Source organism: Dendrobates tinctorius, unplaced genomic scaffold (assembly GCF_039654945.1).
Source record: "Dendrobates tinctorius isolate UK_male_01 unplaced genomic scaffold, ASM3965494v1 ptg000223l, whole genome shotgun sequence".
NCBI classification, from domain to species: Eukaryota; Metazoa; Chordata; class Amphibia; order Anura; family Dendrobatidae; genus Dendrobates; species Dendrobates tinctorius.
The window spans coordinates 1,915,528-1,939,304 of record NW_027361890.1 but is presented as its reverse complement, the minus strand read 5'-3'; the positions used below and the strand labels follow the sequence as shown (position 1 = coordinate 1,939,304).

The 23,777-nt window shown below is 46.3% G+C and overlaps 1 protein-coding gene across 2 annotated transcripts in view; it reads left to right on the top strand.

Moving 5' to 3' along the window:
• The first annotated feature begins 22,779 nt into the window (after positions 1-22,779).
• Positions 22,780-23,777, top strand: part of LOC141059042 (protein-glutamine gamma-glutamyltransferase E-like) — a 147,072-nt gene continuing 146,074 nt past the window's right edge. For both annotated transcript variants that reach the window (XM_073555252.1, XM_073555251.1), the window contains exon 1: positions 22,780-22,868. In XM_073555252.1, the coding sequence (XP_073411353.1) occupies positions 22,862-22,868 (7 nt within the window). In that variant the 5' untranslated portion in view covers positions 22,780-22,861. The remainder of the gene's footprint in view (positions 22,869-23,777) is intronic.

Here is a 23,777-nt window from a genome sequence, read left to right as displayed (position 1 = left end):
GCTGCAAGTGTGCTATCGGAAAGAGTCTTCAGTGCAGCTGGATCAATCCTGACAGAAAAAAGGACCCGTCTGTCAACCCAAAATGTGGATGATCTAACCTTCATTAAAATGAACCACGCATGGGTTTCCAAGGATTTTGTCCCACCTTCCCCTGATGACACATAGGGTGACAGAAAAATGGCTTGCTTTGGTCCACCTCTTCCTGGGACTTGACCTATTTCACCTTTTGCATCAGCTGAATGTCCAACATCAACATATGCCACTTTCTAAAACTCCCTAACTGTGCTGCCTCCCCCCCCATGGCCGGGGTCACCACCTAGCGCACGACACCGTGCGAGTGCCGTTGCCCTGGACAGGTGGGTAGGCCGACTCTTGGGCGCGGGCACTGGCACAGGGTCCCTCATAGTGCAATCAAGTGTCTCTGACGGTGGTGGTGCACACCCGCCGTCAGACACACCGCCGTACTATGAGGGGCCCAGTGCCAGTACCGACGCCCACGAGTGGGCCCCCCTTGCTTGGGCAGGGCCCCAGCATTTGCAATCTTTACCTCTCCCTGCTCCTCCGCTGTGTAGTCTGGGCCGTCAAATCCATACTGTGCCTGACACCGTCTGAGCCTGCCTCCTGATGTATAGACATATCTTTTGAATGTGTACGCTATCCATACATGTTATCCGGGGATACGGTACCCTTTCTCACCTTTGTGCAATCACTTTCAAGCCATACTGGGCCTTACACCGTCTGAGCCTGCCTCCTGATGTATACACATATCTTTTGAATGTGTACGCTATCCACACATGTTATCCGGGGATACGGTACCCTTTCTCACCTTTGTGCAATCACTTGCAAGCCATACTGGGCCTTACACCGTCTGAGCCTGCCTCCTGATGTATAGACATATCTTTTGAATGTGTACGCTATCCATACATGTTATCCGGGGATACGGTACCCTTTCTCACCTTTGTGCAATCACTTGCAAGCCATACTGGGCCTTACACCGTCTGAGCCTGCCTCCTGATGTATAGACATATCTTTTGAATGTGTATGCTATCCATACATGTTATCCGGGGATACGGTACCCTTTCTCACCTTTGTGCAATCACGTGTAACCCATACTGGGCGTGAGAACGGTTGGCGAGCTGTTAAGCAAGCTACAGCACCTGTGGTTTGCACACGTAAGTTTTTCATTTTTTTCAGGAATGACGGTTAGGCCTAATTCCGTAACTGCGGTTGACCTGCACTTACTGGGAAATCATCGTTCGCGAGTAATAATTTTAATCAGTGATCCCCATCACTAACGTTGTTCAGCGGGTTATCTGCACCTGTAAGCGAGAAACGCTGGCCTTTTCAGTGTAGCGCACATGCAGCCACGGACATGTAAGGGCATGACACACCAGTTATTGGCCAATCTCATGTGCCAGAGCCTCACGTGTCCCTCTAGTAAGCCGGACTCGGACCGCGGGGCATGACGGAGTCTCGTTCGTTAACGGAATTAAGCTTGCAATGTGTGCATCTTTTGTGTAGCTGGCATGGTTGAGGTTGCCCGTGTTGAGTCAAATTACGCAGTAGGCTCCACTCCTGGTGGTGCCCTTCTGGACATTCCGTTAAGGTTCAGCTTTGCAGCCATACTGCCCACGTAAAACAAACACTTTGCCTTCATGAACGCTGTTTGTCGGGTCATGACTCGTGGGAATAACGCCGCCCAATCAGTTAACCTGCTAGAGAGATCCTTCGTTGCTCCCAAGCATGACATCACACTCCCTAGGAGGAAGGTAATGCCACTGTGGCGACCGTACTCCTGGGGGCGACACAAGTGCACTGATGCCCAGCCACTACTCGATGAATCTGCTGGTACATTGACCCAGACCACTACATTCCCCTCGCACGCTACCCGGCCTGAATCTGACCCTGATGAAACTCAGGTTACCTTTCCCATATACAGTTCCATCTTACACGGTGACAAAGAGGAAGCTGCAGATGAAAGTGCAGGTTCGGCGCACCCGCCATCAGACACACCACCGTACTATCAGGGGCCCTGTGCCAGTGCCGTCGCCAACGAGTGGGCCCCCCCTGCTTGCTCAGGATCACAGCACTTGCAAGGTTGAAATACTGTGCAGTGAGATGGAAGATGGGGACGACGAGGAGTCCAGACTAGTACAGGGATTCCCTAGCGAGGAGACTTATTTGATTGTTTTCAATGTTGGGACAGCAATTTTTGGGGAGCAGTATACTCTGGAGAATGATAGATGGGGCCCACCATACACTGGAACATTCCAAAGGTGGACATCAGACACTGGAGCAGCATTTACAGGGCCCATTATACACTAGAGCATTAGAAATGGGGCCCATTATGTTTGGAGCATTATTTGGGCCCATAAGACAGTGGAGCCTCATCCATGGGAACAACATATACTGTAGCATTATGTGGAGCTCATCATATACTGTTTCAAACATTATATGGGACCAATGATTCTGTATGGAGAAATAGATGGGCCTCGTCATAAGATGTAAAAAGTGAAGTATTTTTCATTGTACTATACCGCTATTTCTCTGCCGTATCGGAGCATGATGAGTTGTGGTATTGTGTGTTAAAGGGGCGCTCTTTCGCCCAGGGCACATGAAAACCAGGAGCCAGCCCTACCCCCCCACAACTTTAGCCAAATAACCCCCATTTTTCAGTGCGTAACTTGTATTATGAAGTTAATTAAGGTTGACCAGCTTAAGTAAGAAGAATTGATGCTTTTGGCATTCAAATGAGCACTGTAGGTGTGTTTCCTGTCCTCCTCTCACTGCCGACTTTTATTCCCCATTGACTTACACTGTTTTTCGTGTTTCGGTACGACCCCAACTTTTCCCTATAATCGGCCGATCTTGCTCGACCCGACTTTTGGAAAAGTCCGGTTTCACGAAACGAAACTCGACCATAAAAAACCAAAAGTCGCTCAACTCTATTGGTGAGTCAACCTTTCAAATGTGTTTTTTTTTTTTTTTTTTTTGTTGCATTTTTGGGAATTTTTTCCTTATGTGCGTTGTTCAGATTTAGTGTTAGGGACTCACAAAATTTGGGGACCCTTGACGTTGGTTTGTGAGCTAATCTGCTTTGGCCAAAACAGTAACTAATACTCCATATCTTTTTATCTTTTTGCACTTTTTATCATTTTTGCAGGATGCAGCTAGACCTCTTCATGTTGGCTTGGTTTTTTCTGTGTAATGCATATATATAGTGCTGAGCAGCCCGTCTGATAATACTATGGACATCATTAATAGGCTGTTCAGACACTTTGCACCACACTTATCTGTGTGACTGATGTCCTATGCAAGCCCTATTTGGGTGCATTTTTTCCACTAGGCAGCCAGACCCTCTTCGGTTTCTGGCTGTTCTCATCAGTGGTTTGCACCTGTGCTGCCCCAGCCTTTATCAATGGAGGTCTGCTGCATCCTGCTAGTGCATTAGTCAGGGTTTTGGTGAGTCAACCTTTCAAATGTGTTTTTTTTTTTACATTTTTTGGAATTTTTTCCTTATGTGCGTTATTCATAAGGTAAGCATTTATGGTCAACCTCCAAGCCACAGATATTAAATAGCATTAAATCCAGGGGCGGACGTACTGCTATGCAACTGGATCACCCCCAGAGTGTGGGGCCTGGGCCGTGGGGTACTCGGAGCCGGGCCCGATTATTTCAATGGGAAGTGTCACGGCAGCTGTGACCCGGTCCGTGGCCCTGGACGTCCATTGTAAAAGGGAAATGTTGAGCGTGTGGATGATGATGATTCAAGTCTCCAGGTCATGATGAATTACACCCCAGAGTACTGAAGGAGATAGCAGAAGAAATTTTTGAACCCCTCTCCATAATCTTTGAAAATTCTTGGAGAACAGGAGAAGTGCCAGAAGACTGGAGAAGAGCAAATGTTGTTCCTATCTTCAAAAAGGGGAAGAAGGTGGACCCAGGCAACTATAGGCCGGTGAGTCTGACTTCTATACCAGGAAAGATCTTTGAACAAATTATTAAACATGTATGTCAATACCTGGATGAGAATGAAGTGATTAAACAGAATCAGCATGCGTTTGTAACTAATAAGTCATGTCAGACTAACTTAATTTCCTTCCATGACGGTATCACTGATTGAGTGGATCATGGAAATGCTGTAGATATAGTATATCTTGACTTCAGCAAAGCATTTGACAGAGTCTCTCACACAATCCTTATTGAAAAAATGACTAAGTATGGAATGGACAAGGCAACTGTTAGGTGGATTCATAACTGGCTTAGTGATCGGACCCAAAGAGTGGTCATAAATGGCTGCACATCCAGTTGGAAGAATGTCTCAAGTGGGGTACCACAGGGCTCTGTCCTGGGCCCTGTATTGTTCAACATCTTTATCAACGATTTAGATGAAGGAATTGAGGGTAAACTGATTAAATTTGCTGATGACACAAAGCTAGGAGGGATAGCTAATACTAGAGAAGAGAGAGAGAGGATTCAAAAAGATTTAAATAAACTGGAGAAGTGGGCAGCAACTAACAGAATGGTTTTTAACAGGGAGAAATGCAAAGTACTACATCTGGGCAATAAAAATGAAAAAAGCATATACAGAATGGGAGGAATAGGGCTAAGTGACAGCACATGTGAAAAAGACTTGGGTATACTAATAGATCACAGACTGAATATGAGTCAACAGTGTGATGCAGCAGCAAAAAAGGCAAATGCAATTCTAGGATGTATTAACAGAAGCATACAGTCTAGATCACGTGAAGTCATTATTTCCCTCTACTCCTCTTTGGTCAGACCTCATCTGGAATATTGTGTCCAGTTTTGGGCACCACATTTTAAAAAAGACATCAACAAACTGGAGCAAGTTCAGAAAAGAGCGACCAGAATGGTGACCGGTCTGCAAACCCTGTCTTATGAGGAAAGGTTGCAGGATTTGGGAATGTTTAGTTTGCAAAAGAGAAGACTGAGAGGAGACTTAATAGCTGTCTACAAATATCTAAAGGGCTGTCACATTGTAGAAGGATCAACTTTATTCTCATTTGCACAAGGAAAGACTAGAAGCAATGGGATGAAACTGAATGGGAGGAGACACAGATTAGATATTAGAAAAAACTTTTTGACAGTTAGAGTGATCAATGAGTGGAACAGGCTGCCACGAGAAGTGGTGAGTTCTCCTTCAATGGAAGTCTTCAAACAGAGGCTGGACAGACATCTGACTGGGATGATTTAGCGAATCCTGCTTTGAGCAGGGGGTTGGACCAGATGGCCCAGGAGGTCCCTTCCAACTCTACGATTCTATGATTCTATGATTCTAGTGAAATGAGTGAATGATTCGTGACGCCACCTGTGGTGTTCGGCAATGAAGACGTTAAGCCGACGCTGCAGACAGATCCTCTGGGACAGATGGTGTGGTGCAACAATGATGGTGTAGCCCTCCACAGGTAGGGCTGTAGTCCCAGGGCAGAATAGATGAAGAAGGTAGGTGTTAAGGGAGAGAGTGTAGTGTCCGGCACCAAGATGTAGCAGGGCTAAGTGTGTTGGCGCAGGAATAAGTGGAGGACACCAGGGTATGTAGTTCCAAAGCTTTACTCACAGTCTGTTGTGTATACAGGTGCCCGCATCCGTGCCGTGTCCTCCAGGTCAGGAGCTCAGTCAACCTCCAGGCAAGATGAAGTACTCTGTTCCAACACTCCGCCAACATATGTGCCTTTTCTGAACGTCTCCCTTTTGCGCCTATAATGAAGTACTATCAGTACTGAGTTACACTGGAGTTCCTCCTGTCAGATGTTCCTACGAACTCTACTTGTACGGCAGACAGCTGTAGCCTGCTTCGGGGACTCCATGCTACCAAGTCCCAGCTCACTATCGTTGCTGTTGTGCCCCCATGTCTTGTCTGGGAATAAAGTGGTGACAACTTCTATTCCTCCTGTGTCTGCTGCAGGACCATCAGTATCCATACAACCTCAGGGACCGGACCCCGGCCTTGCGCTGTGAACTTGGGAAGAGTTCTTCTCTAACCCTAATCCTTAGTCCTCCTCTCCTCATGTTCCGTACTAATCCTTCCTTCTTATGGAGAGAGTCAGTCTTTCCATCAATGTCTCTTTCCTGTGCCAGCGGACCCAGGTCACTGAAGTCGGCTGCAGCACTTCCTTCATCCATCCCGCTCTGGGGATCTTCACTCTTCCACTGACTCTGTCAGACTGACTAAATCCTAAACTCTTCCCGCTCTTTTGGTGCAGACTAAACTCCACCCACCACCCAGCACGCTTCATGTTCCAAGTAGGGAGCCACCAAAGGGTGCTTCGCTACACTACTATGTTGTGTGGGATGCAGGTGTTGGAGCATGGTCAGGTGTCTCCACCTTACCTGAATGGTGGGGTACCACACCTCAGGAGGAGGTGCAGTACCTCTGTGGCGACTGAACCCTCAGGGGCGCCACACAACTACCGACGATGATTGGTCCATCAGAGAGACAGCCACAGCAGGAACACTATGAGGAGAGGCAGGGGCCCATTCCGCTGTCATTTGCAGACAGAGGGGGGCCTCTTTGCTTAACTCTGCAAATGACAGTGTCAAGGGCCTCTGCATCTTCTTTTACTAATTGTGGTTGTCCAGATGAAGAAGCTATATGCTTCAAAATATGTTGACGAATAAATCACATACTATATAGATTGGCATCCATCATTCTTCTTCCTACAGTAGTGCAGAATCAACCCATCTCTTTTTTTCCTTTGTCTATGCATCATCCACTCGTGGGTCTGCAGCAGCATGAAGAAGTTTTAATGGTTGTGTGCACACAACCAAAACCAGGTGATCCCAATTGTGCTATTTTCCTCCATATTTGTTTTCCCAGATAAAACCTATTTGTGCTTTGTCTCCTTCTAGTCTCTCTCTCTCGGACCCACTAAGTAATTGACAGTGAGTACTGCTAATCATATGCACATATTATATCCTGGTTACATGGATGCTGTGCGCTATATTCTGTCAAATATGGAACTTCAGTTTATTGTTTAGGCTTGATACTGTAAATTTGTTCTTGTATATGTTTTGTATATGTTAATTGTGGTATGGAGGGGGGCCCATACATATTTCTTGCACAGGGGCCCTCTGCAGACAGTGTCCACTCGTGATTAAACCACATTGATTTTAAAGGAAAAATCCATAAAAGTCTCAACCTAGTAGTTTGACTCTTATCTTCATATTAACGGCCAACAATATAATTTTGACACCAGTACCAGTTTTTTTAACCAATTGTGGCACATAACTGCATTTAGATAGCAATTTCATTTTTTTTCAGCCTCTACATTAGGCACAGACTTGCTTTATAGACAGGAATACTGTATGTCACAGTATTACAGGTCCTGCCTGGTCCCCCATTTGTTTCAACCTCCATTACATAATCTAAGACCCTGTTCACAAAAGAGTCAGACGGCCTTATAACTTGGACTGTGATACAATGCAATGCTTGGACTGGCAGTTGGCTCTCCAAACTTGAGTGTAACAGCTATATAGAAATACATACTGTCATACTCGGGTCAGGAGAGCCGATAACCAGTCTGAGCATTGTGTTGGATCATAACCTGAATTGTAAGACCAGCTGACACTTCCCTTAGAGTATGTGCTGGAGGTGTACTTTGGGAAGACTCCTGACATATCTTTGACAGAAGGCTGTGACATACTGCACAGTATAGACATACAATAGGTTATATCCTCCATATGCTCTCTGTCACGTGGACCCGTCCTGTGTGACGCGACCCGCAGGCTGGTAACTGAAACAACACGACGCGGCACGTAAAGCTGCCCTGTGTGACACGGCCCGCAGGCCGGTAACTGTAAACAACAAGACAAGGGGGTGGGACAACAGTTACAACGGTGGGCCCTGCGATAGGGAAAGGGGACGTGGAGACCTCCTGCTCTCCCCTGAGTCAGTGTCCCTAATGCTCCTAGCGTTCCCTATGCCAGTTCCGCACCGGGCGCCGCTCAGGATACCTGTCGCCCTAGCACACCCTACACCTTTCCCTTGCTAGGGAGCTGGGTGGTGCAGGCACTGGCCCCACCGCTGTACTAATACACACGAAGGGAAAACACAAACAGGGGAACACCACTTAGCTTTACTCTGTGCCCTTGCTCCTGGCAAGAGCGTCCACCACCAGAATGCAGCTCTCCTCCTGAAATGCTGCCACCAAACTCTGTCAGAGCTAAGGAAATCCCCTATGACTCCTTCCACACCAGGGCTAAGACAGTGCTGCAAGGAACGTTCTCCAGCTCCTTCCTCCACCAAGGATGGTTGAAATGAATACTATCACCAACACTGATTGCAACACCTGTGACTCTTTTATAGCAGAGCCAGCAATCACACCTGCAATCTAATCATGTGCACTTAACTAAAGAAACAGAGTGCAATGATGCTCACCACTAGAGTTGAGCGAAACGGGTCGAAAAATTTCAAAAGTCGCCGACTTTTGGCAAAGTCGGGTTTCATGAAACGAAACTCGACTCTAGGATGAGGTCGGCCACGAGGTCGGCGACTTACGCACCAAAGTCGCGTTTCAAAAGTTTGTCTTGCGCTATTTTTCAGCCAATCAGGATCCACGGACACTGTGGGCAACGTGATGACATAGGCACGGGTCACCACCATCTTTCAGAAGGGCATGCAAGTGATTGGCTTGCTTTGGTGGGCATCACAGGGGGTATAAAAGGGCGTGCACGCCGACCGCCATCTTACTTCTGCCGATCTTAGCATAGGGAGAGGTTGCTGCTGATTCTGTAGGGTGAGTGTTAGGCAGCGAAGAAGAAAAAAAAACTGCTTCTGCTGCTAGCGATTGTGCCTGTACAACACACCAGTCACTGTGTGTGCAGTGCAAGGGGAGGCTATATTGTGGTGTATCAGTGGTGTTGGTTGTTGGGCTGCCTTCTAAGGCTACCTGACAGCTGCATTGCTGTTTACCCACTGCTCTGCAAACTGCTTTTTTAAAAGCAATCCCAATTTTTTTTTTTTGTCCTGCTGAGGTACTGAGCGTGCATTTTTTCACACCATACAGCGGTGTACGCTCCTCACACAGTACCGTGTAACGGCTGTTATCACAGCCACAGTGAAGCTATCTGTGTCACTCTGTGAGAATAAGTCGAGGACATGTTCCGTTCTTACAGACCTGCACTCTAGGGAGATTCCTACTCTGCCCAATTCTACATACACCTTGTAGTTTGTGATACACTAGCCAATTTCTGCCTGTGACATAGCGCTGTGATATTCAGTGGGCCTCACACAATCCAAAAGTGTCCAGTGTCCACAAGTGTCTGCAGAAATTCAAAATCTCCCTTATACTCTAGTCACTTTGGTCACAGCTGTGCCATCGAGCCTGTGACATAGCGCTCAGATATTCAGTGGGCCTCACACAATCCAAAAGTGTCCAGTGTCTGCAGAAATTCAAAATCTCACTTATCCTCTAGTCACTTTGGTCACAGCTGTGCCATCGAGCCTGTGACATAGCGCTCAGACATTCAGTGGGCCTCACACAATCCAAAAGTGTCCAGTGTCCACAAGTGTCTGCAGAAATTCAAAATCTCACTTATCCTCTAGTCACTTTGGTCACAGCTGTGCCATCGAGCCTGTGACATAGCGCTCAGATATTCAGTGGGCCTCACACAATCCAAAAGTGTCCAGTGTCCACTAGTGTGAGCAGAAATTCAAAATCTCACTTATCCTCTAGTCACTTTGGTCACAGCTGTGCCATCGAGCCTGTGACATAGCGCTCAGATATTCAGTGGGCCTCACACAATCCAAAAGTGTCCAGTGTCCACAAGTGTCTGCAGAAATTCAAAATCTCACTTATCCTCTAGTCACTTTGGTCACAGCTGTGCCATCGAGCCTGTGACATAGCGCTCAGATATTCAGTGGGCCTCACACAATCCAAAAGTGTCCAGTGTCCACTAGTGTGAGCAGAAATTCAAAATCTCACTTATCCTCTAGTCACTTTGGTCACAGCTGTGCCATCGAGCCTGTGACATAGCGCTCAGATATTCAGTGGGCCTCACACAATCCAAAAGTGTCCAGTGTCCACAAGTGTCTGCAGAAATTCAAAATCTCACTTATCCTCTAGTCACTTTGGTCACAGCTGTGCCATCGAGCCTGTGACATAGCGCTCAGATATTCAGTGGGCCTCACACAATCCAAAAGTGTCCAGTGTCCACAAGTGTCTGCAGAAATTCAAAATCTCACTTATCCTCTAGTCACTTTGGTCACAGCTGTGCCATCGAGCCTGTGACATAGCGCTCAGATATTCAGTGGGCCTCACACAATCCAAAAGTGTCCAGTGTCCACAAGTGTCGGCAGAAATTCAAAATCTCACTTATCCTCTAGTCACTTTGGTCACAGCTGTGCCATCGAGCCTGTGACATAGCGCTCAGATATTCAGTGGGCCTCACACAATCCATAGAATCATAGAATCGTAGAGTTGGAAGGGACCTCCTGGGCCATCTGGTCCAACCCCCTGCTCAAAGCAGGATTCGCTAAATCATCCCAGTCAGATGTCTGTCCAGCCTCTGTTTGAAGACTTCCATTGAAGGAGAACTCACCACTTCTCGTGGCAGCCTGTTCCACTCATTGATCACTCTAACTGTCAAAAAGTTTTTTCTAATATCTAATCTGTGTCTCCTCCCATTCAGTTTCATCCCATTGCTTCTAGTCTTTCCTTGTGCAAATGAGAATAAAGTTGATCCTTCTACAATGTGACAGCCCTTTAGATATTTGTAGACAGCTATTAAGTCTCCTCTCAGTCTTCTCTTTTGCAAACTAAACATTCCCAAATCCTGCAACCTTTCCTCATAAGACAGGGTTTGCAGACCGGTCACCATTCTGGTCGCTCTTTTCTGAACTTGCTCCAGTTTGTTGATGTCTTTTTTAAAATGTGGTGCCCAAAACTGGACACAATATTCCAGATGAGGTCTGACCAAAGAGGAGTAGAGGGAAATAATGACTTCACGTGATCTAGACTGTATGCTTCTGTTAATACATCCTAGAATTGCATTTGCCTTTTTTGCTGCTGCATCACACTGTTGACTCATATTCAGTCTGTGATCTATTAGTATACCCAAGTCTTTTTCACATGTGCTGTCACTTAGCCCTATTCCTCCCATTCTATATATGTTTTTTTCATTTTTATTGCCCAGATGTAGTACTTTGCATTTCTCCCTGTTAAAAACCATTCTGTTAGTTGCTGCCCACTTCTCCAGTTTATTTAAATCTTTTTGAATCCTCTCTCTCTCTTCTCTAGTATTAGCTATCCCTCCTAGCTTTGTGTCATCAGCAAATTTAATCAGTTTACCCTCAATTCCTTCATCTAAATCGTTGATAAAGATGTTGAACAATACAGGGCCCAGGACAGAGCCCTGTGGTACCCCACTTGAGACATTCTTCCAACTGGATGTGCAGCCATTTATGACCACTCTTTGGGTCCGATCACTAAGCCAGTTATGAATCCACCTAACAGTTGCCTTGTCCATTCCATACTTAGTCATTTTATCCAAATCCAAAAGTGTCCAGTGTCCACAAGTGTCTGCAGAAATTCAAAATCTCACTTATCCTCTAGTCACTTTGGTCACAGCTGTGCCATCGAGCCTGTGACATAGCGCTCAGATATTCAGTGGGCCTCACACAATCCAAAAGTGTCCAGTGTCCACTAGTGTGAGCAGAAATTCAAAATCTCACTTATCCTCTAGTCACTTTGGTCACAGCTGTGCCATCGAGCCTGTGACATAGCGCTCAGATATTCAGTGGGCCTCACACAATCCAAAAGTGTCCAGTGTCCACTAGTGTGAGCAGAAATTCAAAATCTCCCCTGTCCTATAGACACCTTTTACCTTGTTTTACATTACTATATAGTTTGTTGGATTTTGTCTACATTTCTACCAAAAATGAGGAAGGCTGGTGGAAGAGGCCGTGGAATTGGGCGGGGGTTGGCAGCTGGTAATGATGGTGTTGGTGGTGGATCTGATGGTAGTGGCTAGAGCAAAATAGGACCGAATGCAGGAGGTGTTGAGCCTGCGTCATCGTCTGGCTCAATAAGGCTTTGAAGGCTTAGTTTTCTAGGAGTTGGCAAACCGCTTTTAAAGCCAGAGCATCAGGAAAAAGTTTTGTCTTACATTGCTGACTCAGCCTCCAGCTCTATCGCCTCCTCTTCTTCAGTTGTAAAAAGTAAAAGCACTGAGTCGTCATTGGAGGCTCATGTTCATGAACCACACCTTTCCTTGTGTCCTTCACCCCAACCAAGATTGAAGGATGACGCAGGCCATACTACTGATTACTCCATGGAGCTGTTTTCACATACCATGCCTGGATTATCAAGTCAAATGGTGAATTACCCAGGCCAAGATGAATCTGATGGAGTGCACTGATGCACAGCCGCTGATGGATGATTCTGCTGGTACATTCACTCAGAGCACTACATTGTCCTCGCAGTGTACAGAGCCAGATTCTGACCCTGATGAGACTCAGGTGCCCCTTCCCGCACACTATACCACCATACACGGTGACACAGAGGAAGGTGCACATGACATTGAAGAGGAGGTGATGGATGACCCAGTTGTTGACCCAGATTGGCATCCATTGGGGGAAGAGGGTGCTGCTTCCAATAGCTCAGATGAGGAGCATCCACAGCAGACATCGACATCGCAACAGCTGTTATCTGGCAGGCCCGGAGCACTCCAAAGACAGGTTCCAAAAATCAAAAGAGTTGCTGGACAGCTTGTCCAGAGGGTCAAAAGATCACAGCGTGCTAGGCCGCAAAATGTCTGCCAAAGTTGGAAGAGTGCAGTGTGGCACTTTTTTGAACAAAATCCTCATGATCAGGCCAAGGTTATCTGTAAGAAGTGCGCAAAGACCTTTAGCCGAGGGAAAAATCTGAAAAATTTGAATACCAGTTGCATGCTTAGACATTTAACCAGCATGCACTTGCAAGCGTGGACACAACACCAAACTTCAAGTGCCACATGTGCAACTGATCACAACGAAGGTAGTCAGCAACGCTACATTGTTTCCCCCACTGTAAGCCCACCGGTTAGCACAGCAGCAAATGTTGAGGTGTCGTTGCAAGGCCACAGCAGTCAGGGAATCCCACTGTTATATCAACGAAAGACTGATTCTAGGCCATCAGAAAGAACACCAACTCCATCACCATCATCAACCCTCTCTCAGTCCGCCCTGTCCACCGCTACTTCCACCATATGCAGCTCTCAAGTCCAGCTCACCCTCCCAGACACTATGAGTAGGTCAAGAAAGTACTCAGTCTCTCATCCGCATACACTGGGTTTGAATGCCCACATTGCCAAACTAATCTCGTTTGAGATGATGCCCTTTCGGTTGGTGGAAAGCGCAGCTTTCCACGAACTCATGGCCTATGCAGTACCACGCTATGACCTACCCAGTCGCCACTTCTTCTCTCGCAAAGCCATCCCAGCCCTCCACCATCATGTGAAAGACCGCATTGTCCATGCACTCAAGCAGTCAGTGAGCGGAAAGGTGCACCTCACAACTGATGCATGGTCCAGTCGGCATGGCCAGGGCCATTACGTGTCCATCACTGCGCACTGGGTTAATGTGGTGGATGCAGGGTCCACAGGGGACAGCGGTGGTGGGACAGTGCTGCCTAGCCCACGGTATAGGGAACAGTTAGCTGTAGGCGTTCGACCCTCCTCCTCCTCCTCCTCCTCCTCCAGAAGCGAAAGCTCGTCCACAGAGCGCAGTGGTACGAGCACTCCATCTGCAGCTGCCACTGTTGCACACGAGGTGTATCCCTATCGAGCAGCTAGTGGAAAGCGTCAGCAGGCTGTGTTGCAGATGATGTGTTTGGGCGACAGACACACCTCCGAGGTGCTGGCCGAGTACTTGAAGCGACAAACTGAGTCATGGCTGGGCAGTGTACATCTTGAGGCAGGCAAGGTAGTTAGTGATAACGGCCGTAATTTTGTGGCAGCCATAGCCCTTTCAAAACTCAGCCACATACCTTGCTTGGCTCACACCTTGAACCTGGTGGTGCAGTGCTTCCTCAAAAATTATCCGGAGATAACAGCCCTGCTCCATAAGGTGCGAAGACTGTGCGCGCACATCCGCCGGTTGCCTGTACACTCCGTTCGTATGCAGAAGCTGCAGCGATTGCTCCACCTTCTCAACCACCGCCTCATTATCGACATTGCAACAAGGTGGAACTCCACCCTGCACATGGTGGAGCGGCTGTGCGAGCAGAGGCAGGCCATAATGCATTTGTGGGAGGATACACGGCCAGGCACTTTGAGAGCAGACATGGAGTTGACAGGTGTGCAGTGGTCGAAGCTGAAAGACCTCTGTAAAGTCCTTCAGTGTTTTGAGGAATGCACACGGCTGGTAAGCGCAGACGACGCCATCCTAAGCATGAGCATCCCACTTATGCGTCTGCTCATGCAAACTTTGACGCACCTTAAGGAGCAAGCTTCTGCAGCCAATGTTGATGAGGAGGAAGAGGAGGGGGGAATCCTTGATGACATTCAGCCATGGTCTGCTCAGGGACCTCTCCTGGACGAGGTGGAGGAAGAAGAGGAGGAGGAGGATGATGGGGATGATTACTTAGGGGAGGAGGATGCATCTCGTGGGGCAAGTGAAAATGTTGGCGTGGCAAGGTCTGGTACAGGGTTTGTGTGTGACTGGAGGGATGTGGATTTGCCAGAAAGTGCTCCTCCAACCAGCACTCGCAGTGCATCATTGACACCGGGAACATTGGCCCACATGTCAGATTATGCCTTGCAGATCCTAAAAAGGGACCCCCGCATTGCCAAAATGATGAACGATGACGACTACTGGTTGGCCAGCATCCTGGATCCACGCTATAAAGGCAAATTACAAAACATCATGCCACACGAGAACCTTGACCTAATATTGGCTAATAAACAAGCAACTCTGGTAAATCGGTTGCTTGAGGCATTCCCAGCACACAGCAGCGGTGATGGTTCTCACACGAGCCGTACGGGCCAGGGTCAGCTTGGCAGAGGTGTTCGTGGTGCACACAGCAGAAGTGGCGTTGGAGACAGGGGTTTCATGACAATGTTGTGGACTGATTTTTCAAGTACCACTCACACAACTGGTAATACAGCATCGATGGAAAGTGACAGGAGACAGCAGTTGTCAACTATGGTTACAAACTACTTGACTATTGGGCCGCTAAACTGGACACCTGGCCTGAATTGGCACAATATGCCTTACAGGAGCTCGCTTGCCCAGCTGCAAGTGTGCTATCGGAAAGAGTCTTCAGTGCAGCTGGATCAATCCTGACAGAAAAAAGGACCCGTCTGTCAACCCAAAATGTGGATGATCTAACCTTCATTAAAATGAACCACGCATGGGTTTCCAAGGATTTTGTCCCACCTTCCCCTGATGACACATAGGGTGACAGAAAAATGGCTTGCTTTGGTCCACCTCTTCCTGGGACTTGACCTATTTCACCTTTTGCATCAGCTCAATGTCCAACATCAACATATGCCACTTTCTAAAACTCCCTATCTGTGCTGCCTCCCCCCCCCCATGGCCAGGGTCACCACCTAGCGCACGACACTGTGCGAGTGCCGTTGCCCTGGACAGGTGGGTAAGCCGACTCTTGGGCGCGGGCACTGGCACAGGGTCCCTCATAGTGCAATCAAGTGTCTCTGATGGTGGTGGTGCACACCCGCCGTCAGACACACCGCCGTACTATGAGGGTCCCAGTGCCAGTACCGACTCCCACGAGTGGGCCCCCCTTGCTTGGGCAGGGCCCCAGCATTTGCAATCTTTACCTCTCCCTGCTCCTCCGCTGTGTAGTCTGGGCCGTCAAATCCATACTGTGCCTGACACTGTTTGAGCCTGCCTCCTGATGTATAGACATATATTTTGAATGTGTACGCTATCCATACATGTTATCTGGGGATACGGTACCCTTTCTCACCTTTGTGCAATCACGTGCAATCCATACTGGGCCTAACACCGTCTGAGCCTGCCTCCTGATGTATAGACATATATTTTGAATGTGTACGCTATCCATACATGTTATCTGGGGATACGGTACCCTTTCTCACCTTTGTGCAATCACGTGCAATCCATACTGGGCCTAACACCGTCTGAGCCTGCCTCCTGATGTATAGACATATATTTTGAATGTGTACGCTATCCATACATGTTATCTGGGGATACGGTACCCTTTCTAACCTTTGTGCAATCACGTGTAATCCATACTGGGCGTGAGAACGGCTGGCGAGCTGTTAAGCAAGCTACAGCACCTGTGGTTTGCATACGTAAGTTTTTCATTTTTTCAGTAATGACGGTTAGGCCTAATTCCGGAACTGCGGTTGACCTGCACTTACTGGGAAATCATTGTTCGCGGGTAATAATTGTAATCAGTGATCCCCATCACTAACGTTGTTCAGCGGGTTATCTGCATCTGTAAGCGACAAACGCTGGCCTTTTCAGTGTAGCGCACATGCAGCCACGGACATGTAAGGGCATGACACACCAGTCATTGGCCAATCTCATGTGCCAGAGCCTCACGTGTCCCTCTAGTAAGCCGGACTCGGACCGCGGGGCATGACGGAGTCTCGTTCGTTAACGGAATTAAGCTTGCAAAGTGTGCATCTGTTCTGTAGCTGGCATGGTTGAGGTTTCCCAGGTGGAGTCGAATTTAACCGTAGGCTCCACTCCTGGTGGTGCCCTTCTGGACATTCCTTTAAGGTTCAGCTTTGCAACCATACTGCCCACGTAAAACAAACACTTTGCCTTCATGAACGCTGTTTGGAGGGTCATGACTCGTGGGAATAACGCCACCCAATCAGTTAACCTGCTAGAGAGATCCTTCGTTGCTCCCAAGCATGACATCACACTCCCTAGGAAGAAGGTAATGCCACTGTGGCGACCGTACTCCTGGGGGCGACACAAGTGCACTGATGCCCAGCCACTGCTCGATGAATCTGCTGGTACATTGACCCAGACCACTACATTCCCCTCGCACGCTACCCGGCCTGAATCTGACCTTGATGAAACTCAGGTTACCCTTCCCATATACAGTTCCATCTTACACGGTGACAAAGAGGAAGCTGCAGATGAAAGTGCAGGTTCGGCCCACCCGCCATCAGACACACCACCGTACTATCAGGGGCCCTGTGCCAGTGCCGTCGCCAACGAGTGGGCCCCCCCTGCTTGCTCAGGATCACAGCACTTGCAAAGTTGAAATACTGTGCAGTGAGATGGAAGATGGGGACGACGAGGAGTCCAGACAAGTACAGGGATTCCCTAGCGAGGAGACTTATTTGATTGTTTTCAATGTTGGGACAGCAATTTTTGGGGAGCACTATACTCTGGAGAATGATAGATGGGGCCCACCATACACTGGAACATTCCAAAGGTGGACATCAGACACTGGAGCAGCATTTACAGGGCCCATTATACACTAGAGCATTAGAAATGGGGCCCATTATGTTTGGAGCATTATTTGGGCCCATAAGACAGTGGAGCTTCATCCATGGGGACCAACATATACTGTAGCATTATGTGGAGCTCATCATATACTGTTTCAAACATTATATGGGACCAATGATTCTGTATGGAGAAATAGATGGGCCTCGTCATGAGATGTAAAAAGTGAAGTATTTTTCATTGTACTATACCGTTATTTCTCTGCCGTATCGGAGCATGATGAGTTGTGGTATTGTGTGTTAAAGGGGCGCTCTTTCGCCCAGGGCACATGAAAACCTGGAGCCAGCCCTCCCCCCCCACAACTGTAGCCAAATAACCCCCATTTTTCAGTGCGTAACTTGTATTATGAAGTTAATTAAGGTTGACAAGCTTAAGTAAGAAGAATTGATGCTTTTGGCATTCAAGTGGGCACTGTTGTTGTGTTTCCTGTCCTCCTCTCACTGCCGACTTTTATTCCCCATTGACTTACATTGGGTTTCGTGTTTCGGTACGACCCCGACTTTTCCCTATAATCGGACGATCTTGCTCGACCCGACTTTTGGAAAAGTCGGGTTTCACGAAACGAAACGCGACCCTAAAAAACCAAAAGTCGCTCAACTCTACTCACCACCACTGGGGGGCAAATTTAGAGCAAAAGACACCACAGTGCAATAATCCTAATGGCCAAACCTAAGCACAGAAAAAAAAGGTTACCTGTGCTTTATCTCAGTCCTGATCCAGCATGGATCATGACACTCATTCTAAAAAAAAAGATGTGGCATGTTTTTTTTTATCGGTGTTCCTTTGCAGTACAGAGTACTCTTTATTATATTGTAGAAGAGAAGACCGGGCTGTGGATGCTGACAGAGCATGGGGTCTGAAACTGCTGGAGTCAAACCTACTGTTGCAGGGGGAAGGAGATATGAGATGGAGCAGATCCTTGACCTGTGTAGAAGGGGCGTGGTGAGCCAGGGTGGTATAGAAGGGTTTGCAAGGGAAAAGAAAGGGGCTTCCCACCAGAGAGAGGAGACAGTGAGGACCGGTGCCGGGCTGCGGGGAAAGATAGGCCGCATAACAGCAATTACGGCCGGGTGCGGCAAGGACTCTCAGGCTTCAGCGGATGTGTGAAGGAACGCACGCCAAGTGGAGGATTCCTCTTTGCTGCACTGCAGCATAAGGGACTAGGGGCTCTGAAGGTAAGAATGATGACCGCCCGCTACCGCCAGAAGTGAGATCGACTTGTTAGGTGGGGAAGCTGGAAGAACTCAGCATCGGCGTCATCCGGCAACCAACCAATCAACTCAGGAAAATAGAAGGACAACCGAGTCAGGCTAAGTGAAGTTGATATATACAAACTGCCATTTTGAGTTATTCTTTCCCTTTGTACCCCTCATCCTCAACGAGTCATTGTTAACCCCTGCTCTGTGCTTCTGTGTCACTGCATCCGAATACCTGTGTCACAATATAAAGGGTGACCATGATGCCTACTTCCCCCCTTACCCCTAGCAGAGGTAACAAAAGCAGCAGAACCCATTTCATCTTGAACATTGGCAGAACTTATTTTCATGGTAGCCAAATGTCCAGTTTGCCCCCATTATTTGCTAGTTTGTCAGCCCCCTCTCTAGTCCATGCTAGTGAAGAGGTTTTGTACTTGCTGCCTCATCTCTTCACTGCTCTGTGGTGCAGGTAAACAGGCTGCATCTATGGAGTTCAGCACAAATCAGCAGTGATATCAGAGTGATGACCCTCATTCACTGGCTCTTGCAAAGAATGCCAAGTGTCCAACAATGCAATGTCTGCTTTCCAATCTATCCCTGGATCCATTTCACCAATGCTTCTCCAGGCCTTAATCTGCCACCTGCAGGTTTACTTGGCACCACACACCTCTTTGCACTTCTGTGACTTGGCACCAAACCACAAGTTTACAATCGGTGTCTAAGAAACTACTTTATAGGTGGTAAACACTATAGCAGCAATTCCTTGTTGTGACTTTTTTAAATACTGTAAATATATCAGCCACAAGAACATAGAAAAATTATCAAATTTTGCTTTAACAGGTCCAATAGCATAAGAACAAAAAATGTGTTTATTTTTCTGAAATAAAGCAACTCTTATCCATAGGTTGTGCAATATATTTCTGCCTGGACATATTAGTATGAATATTAATAAGCAACAATAGTAATACAGTCGCTGAATAAGAATTTTGGCATTTTTAAAAATAGGCAGAAACTTTATTAGACAATCGCTTTAACGTCTGTCTAAGGCTGGTTTCACACTTGCGTTTTTTGCGCTGCATTTTTGCGCATACATGCGCATGCATTTTTTCCCCTATATTTAACATGGGTGCGCATTGTCATGCGTTTGTACGAGTTTGTACGTACATGCATTTTTTTGTAGTGTGTGCCCAGGTGTACAAAATGCAACCTGTTGCATTTTTGGTGCGTCCAACCTGTCTAAAAAAAAACACATTCGCACGCAATGTGCACGGAATTCACCCAAAAACACATTAAGGCTGTGTGGCCACGATGCGATTTTTAAGCATTTTTGCCGCGATTTTCGGCGCGAAAAAACACTGCGAAAATGTTTAAAAAAACTCGTACAGAACGCACCCCATGCATTCCTATGGCATTCCGCACATGCTGTGCTAATGCTGCGCTTTTTTCCACGGTGGAATCGCATCGCGGAAAAAAACGCAGCATGCTCATTCTTTTGTGCGGAATCGCAAAGAATTGCCGCGATTCTGCACCCATAGGAATGCATGAGAACCGCTTACTTCCCGCATGTGGCTATGCCCACCATGCGGGAAGTTAAGCGTCTCATGTGCGGTTGGTACCCACGGTGTGGAGGAGAGGAGACTGTCCTCCAGGCCCTGGGTACCATACCCCTGTAAAAAAAAGATTAAAAAATCGGGGTATATTTACCTTCCGGTGTCACGCGCAGCCTTCTCGGGCCTCAGTGTTCCCAGTAATGCCTTGCGGCAAGGTCCTGTGATGACGTAGTCTCGCGTTACTCTAGCGGTCTCGTGAGATCGCTATAGCAACGTGAGACAAAACTCATTACAGGTCTCGCAAGGCATCGCTGGGAATGGGAGCGTCGCTGAGACTGCGCGGGACGTCGTAAGGTAAATATACCCCGAATTTTTTTTTAGTTTTTTATCATTTTTAACATTCTATCTTTTACTATTGATGCCGTATAGGCGGCCTGAATAGTAAAAAGCTGGTCACACTTGTCAAACACTATGTTTGACGAGTGTGACCAACCTGTCAATCACTTTCCAAGCGATGCAAGCACGCCACAAACAGAGTCACCTGAGGTATGCAAAAGCACATTTGGACAAGCCAGATACATTTTGGAAGAAGGTCCTGTGAACTGATGAAACAAAGATTGAGTTGTTTGGTCATACAAAAAGGCGTTATGCATGCGCTGTATTGTTGACCGATGCACAGTGACACCATCTGCAGCAAGATGATGCTGCAGGTCTTTGGAGGTGGTCTGTGGATTGTCCTTGACTGTTCTCACCATTCTTCTTCTCTGCCTTTCTGATATTTTTCTTGGCCTGCCACTTCTGGGCTTAACAAGAACTGTACCTGTGTTCTTCCATTTCCTTACTATGTTCCTCACAGTGGAAACTGACTGGTTAAATCTCTGAGACAACTTTTTGTATCCTTCCCCTGAAAAGCTATGTTGAATAATCTTTGTTTTCAGATCATTTGAGAGTTGTTTTGAGGATCCCATGATGCCACTCTTCATAGGAGAATCAAATAGGAGAACTACTTGCAAGTGGCCACTTTAAATACCTTTTCTCATGATTTGATACACCTGGCTATGAAGTTCAAAGCTCAATGAGGTTACAAAACCAATTTAGTTCTTCAGGAAGTCAGTAAAAAGTAGTTAGGAGTGTTCAAATCAAGAAAATGATAAGGGTGCCCATACTTTTGCACCGGTCAAATTTTGTTTAAATGCAGATTGCACATTTTCTGTTAGTACAATAAACCTCATTTGAATCCAGAAATATAACTGAGTCCATCAGTTATTAGATATATGAAACTGAAATACCTGTTGCAAAAACCAAAATTGTTATAAAGAAAAAAGGTTAACATTAATAGGGGTGCCCAAACTTTTACATATGACTGTATCTGCACAAACCATCAGAAGGTGTTTGCACAACATGCTATGAGCCAGATATTGAGTTAATTGAATTCCATTGATCTCGCACCACATGGGTACTCATAACACAGTGCAAGACAACAATGGAGGCTGGAATAGAGGTCTATTCAATTAATTAATGAGTCCTTCTTTTGTCTTGGACTTGAGACTACATGAAATTCGCCTTCAAGAGGCCTTCACAAGGGATTGCGAAAGTGTTTCAGGAGCCATTTTTCAACACATCAACATCAGACTGCATATTTCTCGTGCTTCTAAGAGAAGTCTGCATGGCCTAGACATACTACCATGGTCTGCAACATCTTTGAACTTGTCTCATATTGACACATCTAGGCCATCATTGGTAGGCAATTGCAAAGGGAGCTGCCAGCAGCGGATCTTGATGATTTGTATGGCCACGTTCATTCAGCGTTGTAGAATATTCCTCAGATAATCATTAATAATGTCATTGATATAATGCCCAGGCTTGTAAGTGCGTGTATTTCTCATACTCGGTACAAAAAAATTTAGATGTTTTTAAATATTTCCATTTTTTCATCATTTGCATGCCATTACATTTTCCTTAACTACAATTTTATGGAATTCTCATTTAACTGGATGTGCTACAATGTAACCTAGGGATATAGTACAGTTAATCTTTTATTGAGTGCCTGTGACAGCTTGATAGTTTAATGAACCAGTCCTATGGAAAACCACATTTTATTTATATTGATCTAATGATTTTTGATAATCTCAGGTCTTCTACATTTGTATAATGCAATTTAGTATACAGAAGCACGTGTCAAAAGTAGAGTTGAGCGACTTTGGTTGGATCGGGTTTCATGAAACAAAATTTGTTTCAGATGAAACTGGTCCGACTAGGGCAAAAAAAGTCGGCGTTTCGTCCGAAACTCGACTCCAATGCAAGTGAATGGGAAATAAAAGTCGGCATTGCCAACTTTTATTCCCCATTGACTTGCTTTGGGGTTGGGTTTCGGACGAAACTCTGACTTTTTTTGCCCTAGTTGGACCAGTTTCATCTGAAACAAATTTTGTTTCCTGAAACCCGATCCGACCAAAGTCACTCCTCTAGTCAAAAGTCATCACTAAACAGACGCCGTGAATACTAGTAACTAAGTAGACAATAAAATACAGGGATCCACCCAGATCATTAGCAATAATAGCAATTAAAATACTAGGAGAGGCTGCATTCCTATATATGGTAGCTGTGCCTGTCGGAGTCACACAGGACAGTCAGATACTCAGAAGTTCCACTACAGAGACATCATGACAGGTACGTGTAGTCGGTTTTAAAGTAACATTTAGCTAAAGGGAGAATTGTGGATGATTTCTGGTGAGAGCTCTGTTGTCCTAGGAATTTAGTTATGCATTTTTTTGTGTGCATCAAATATTATCCATGAAATTGGTTCACAAAGGCTTGCATGTATATGTGGATAATAAGAATGATGTGGAGTTGCTTGTTATGGTCATTGTAGTTTTATACTGTCAACATCTTTATGTCTGAAATATTGGTAGGTCTTGGTGGTTAATGGAGGCCATGTATCTAACCCCTTTATTAATCTTTTATTAAACCATTTTGGGGGAACTCAATTTAGGAACACCTATCTGTATGAACCAGAATAAAGACACTCACTAAGAGTATTTTTTGCGTCAGATAAACAGCCCCACTTAATTGAATGGCTGTTATATGATGTCTGGTCAGATATAATGGGAGGAGGAAAAAGTAGATTGTGTTTGAACCCTGTTGAGTTAAGTTCATGCTGTCCTTACATGTTGTCCTTATTGTTACTGTACAGTGGCTCAGTGATCAGCACTGCAGCCTTGCTTGGTTCCTTGGTTCAAATCCCACCTAGGACAACATCTGCAAGGAGTTTGTATGTTCTCCCCGTGTTTGTGTGGGTTTCCTCAGGGTACTCCAGTTTCCTTCTACACTCAAAAGACATACTGATAGGGAATCTCGATTGTGAGCCCCAATGGAGGCAGTGCCGATAATGTCTGTGAAGCTGTGTGGAATTAATGGCGCTATATAATTGAGTAAAATAAATACAATGTGTAATGTGGGCACCTTGCCTATAATGCCTAGAATATAGTACACAAGAACATACTTTTATCAACAGTAGATTATCACTAGAGGACTTCTAAATCTTTTGCCCTGTACTCCTCCATATTCACATTGGCGTCA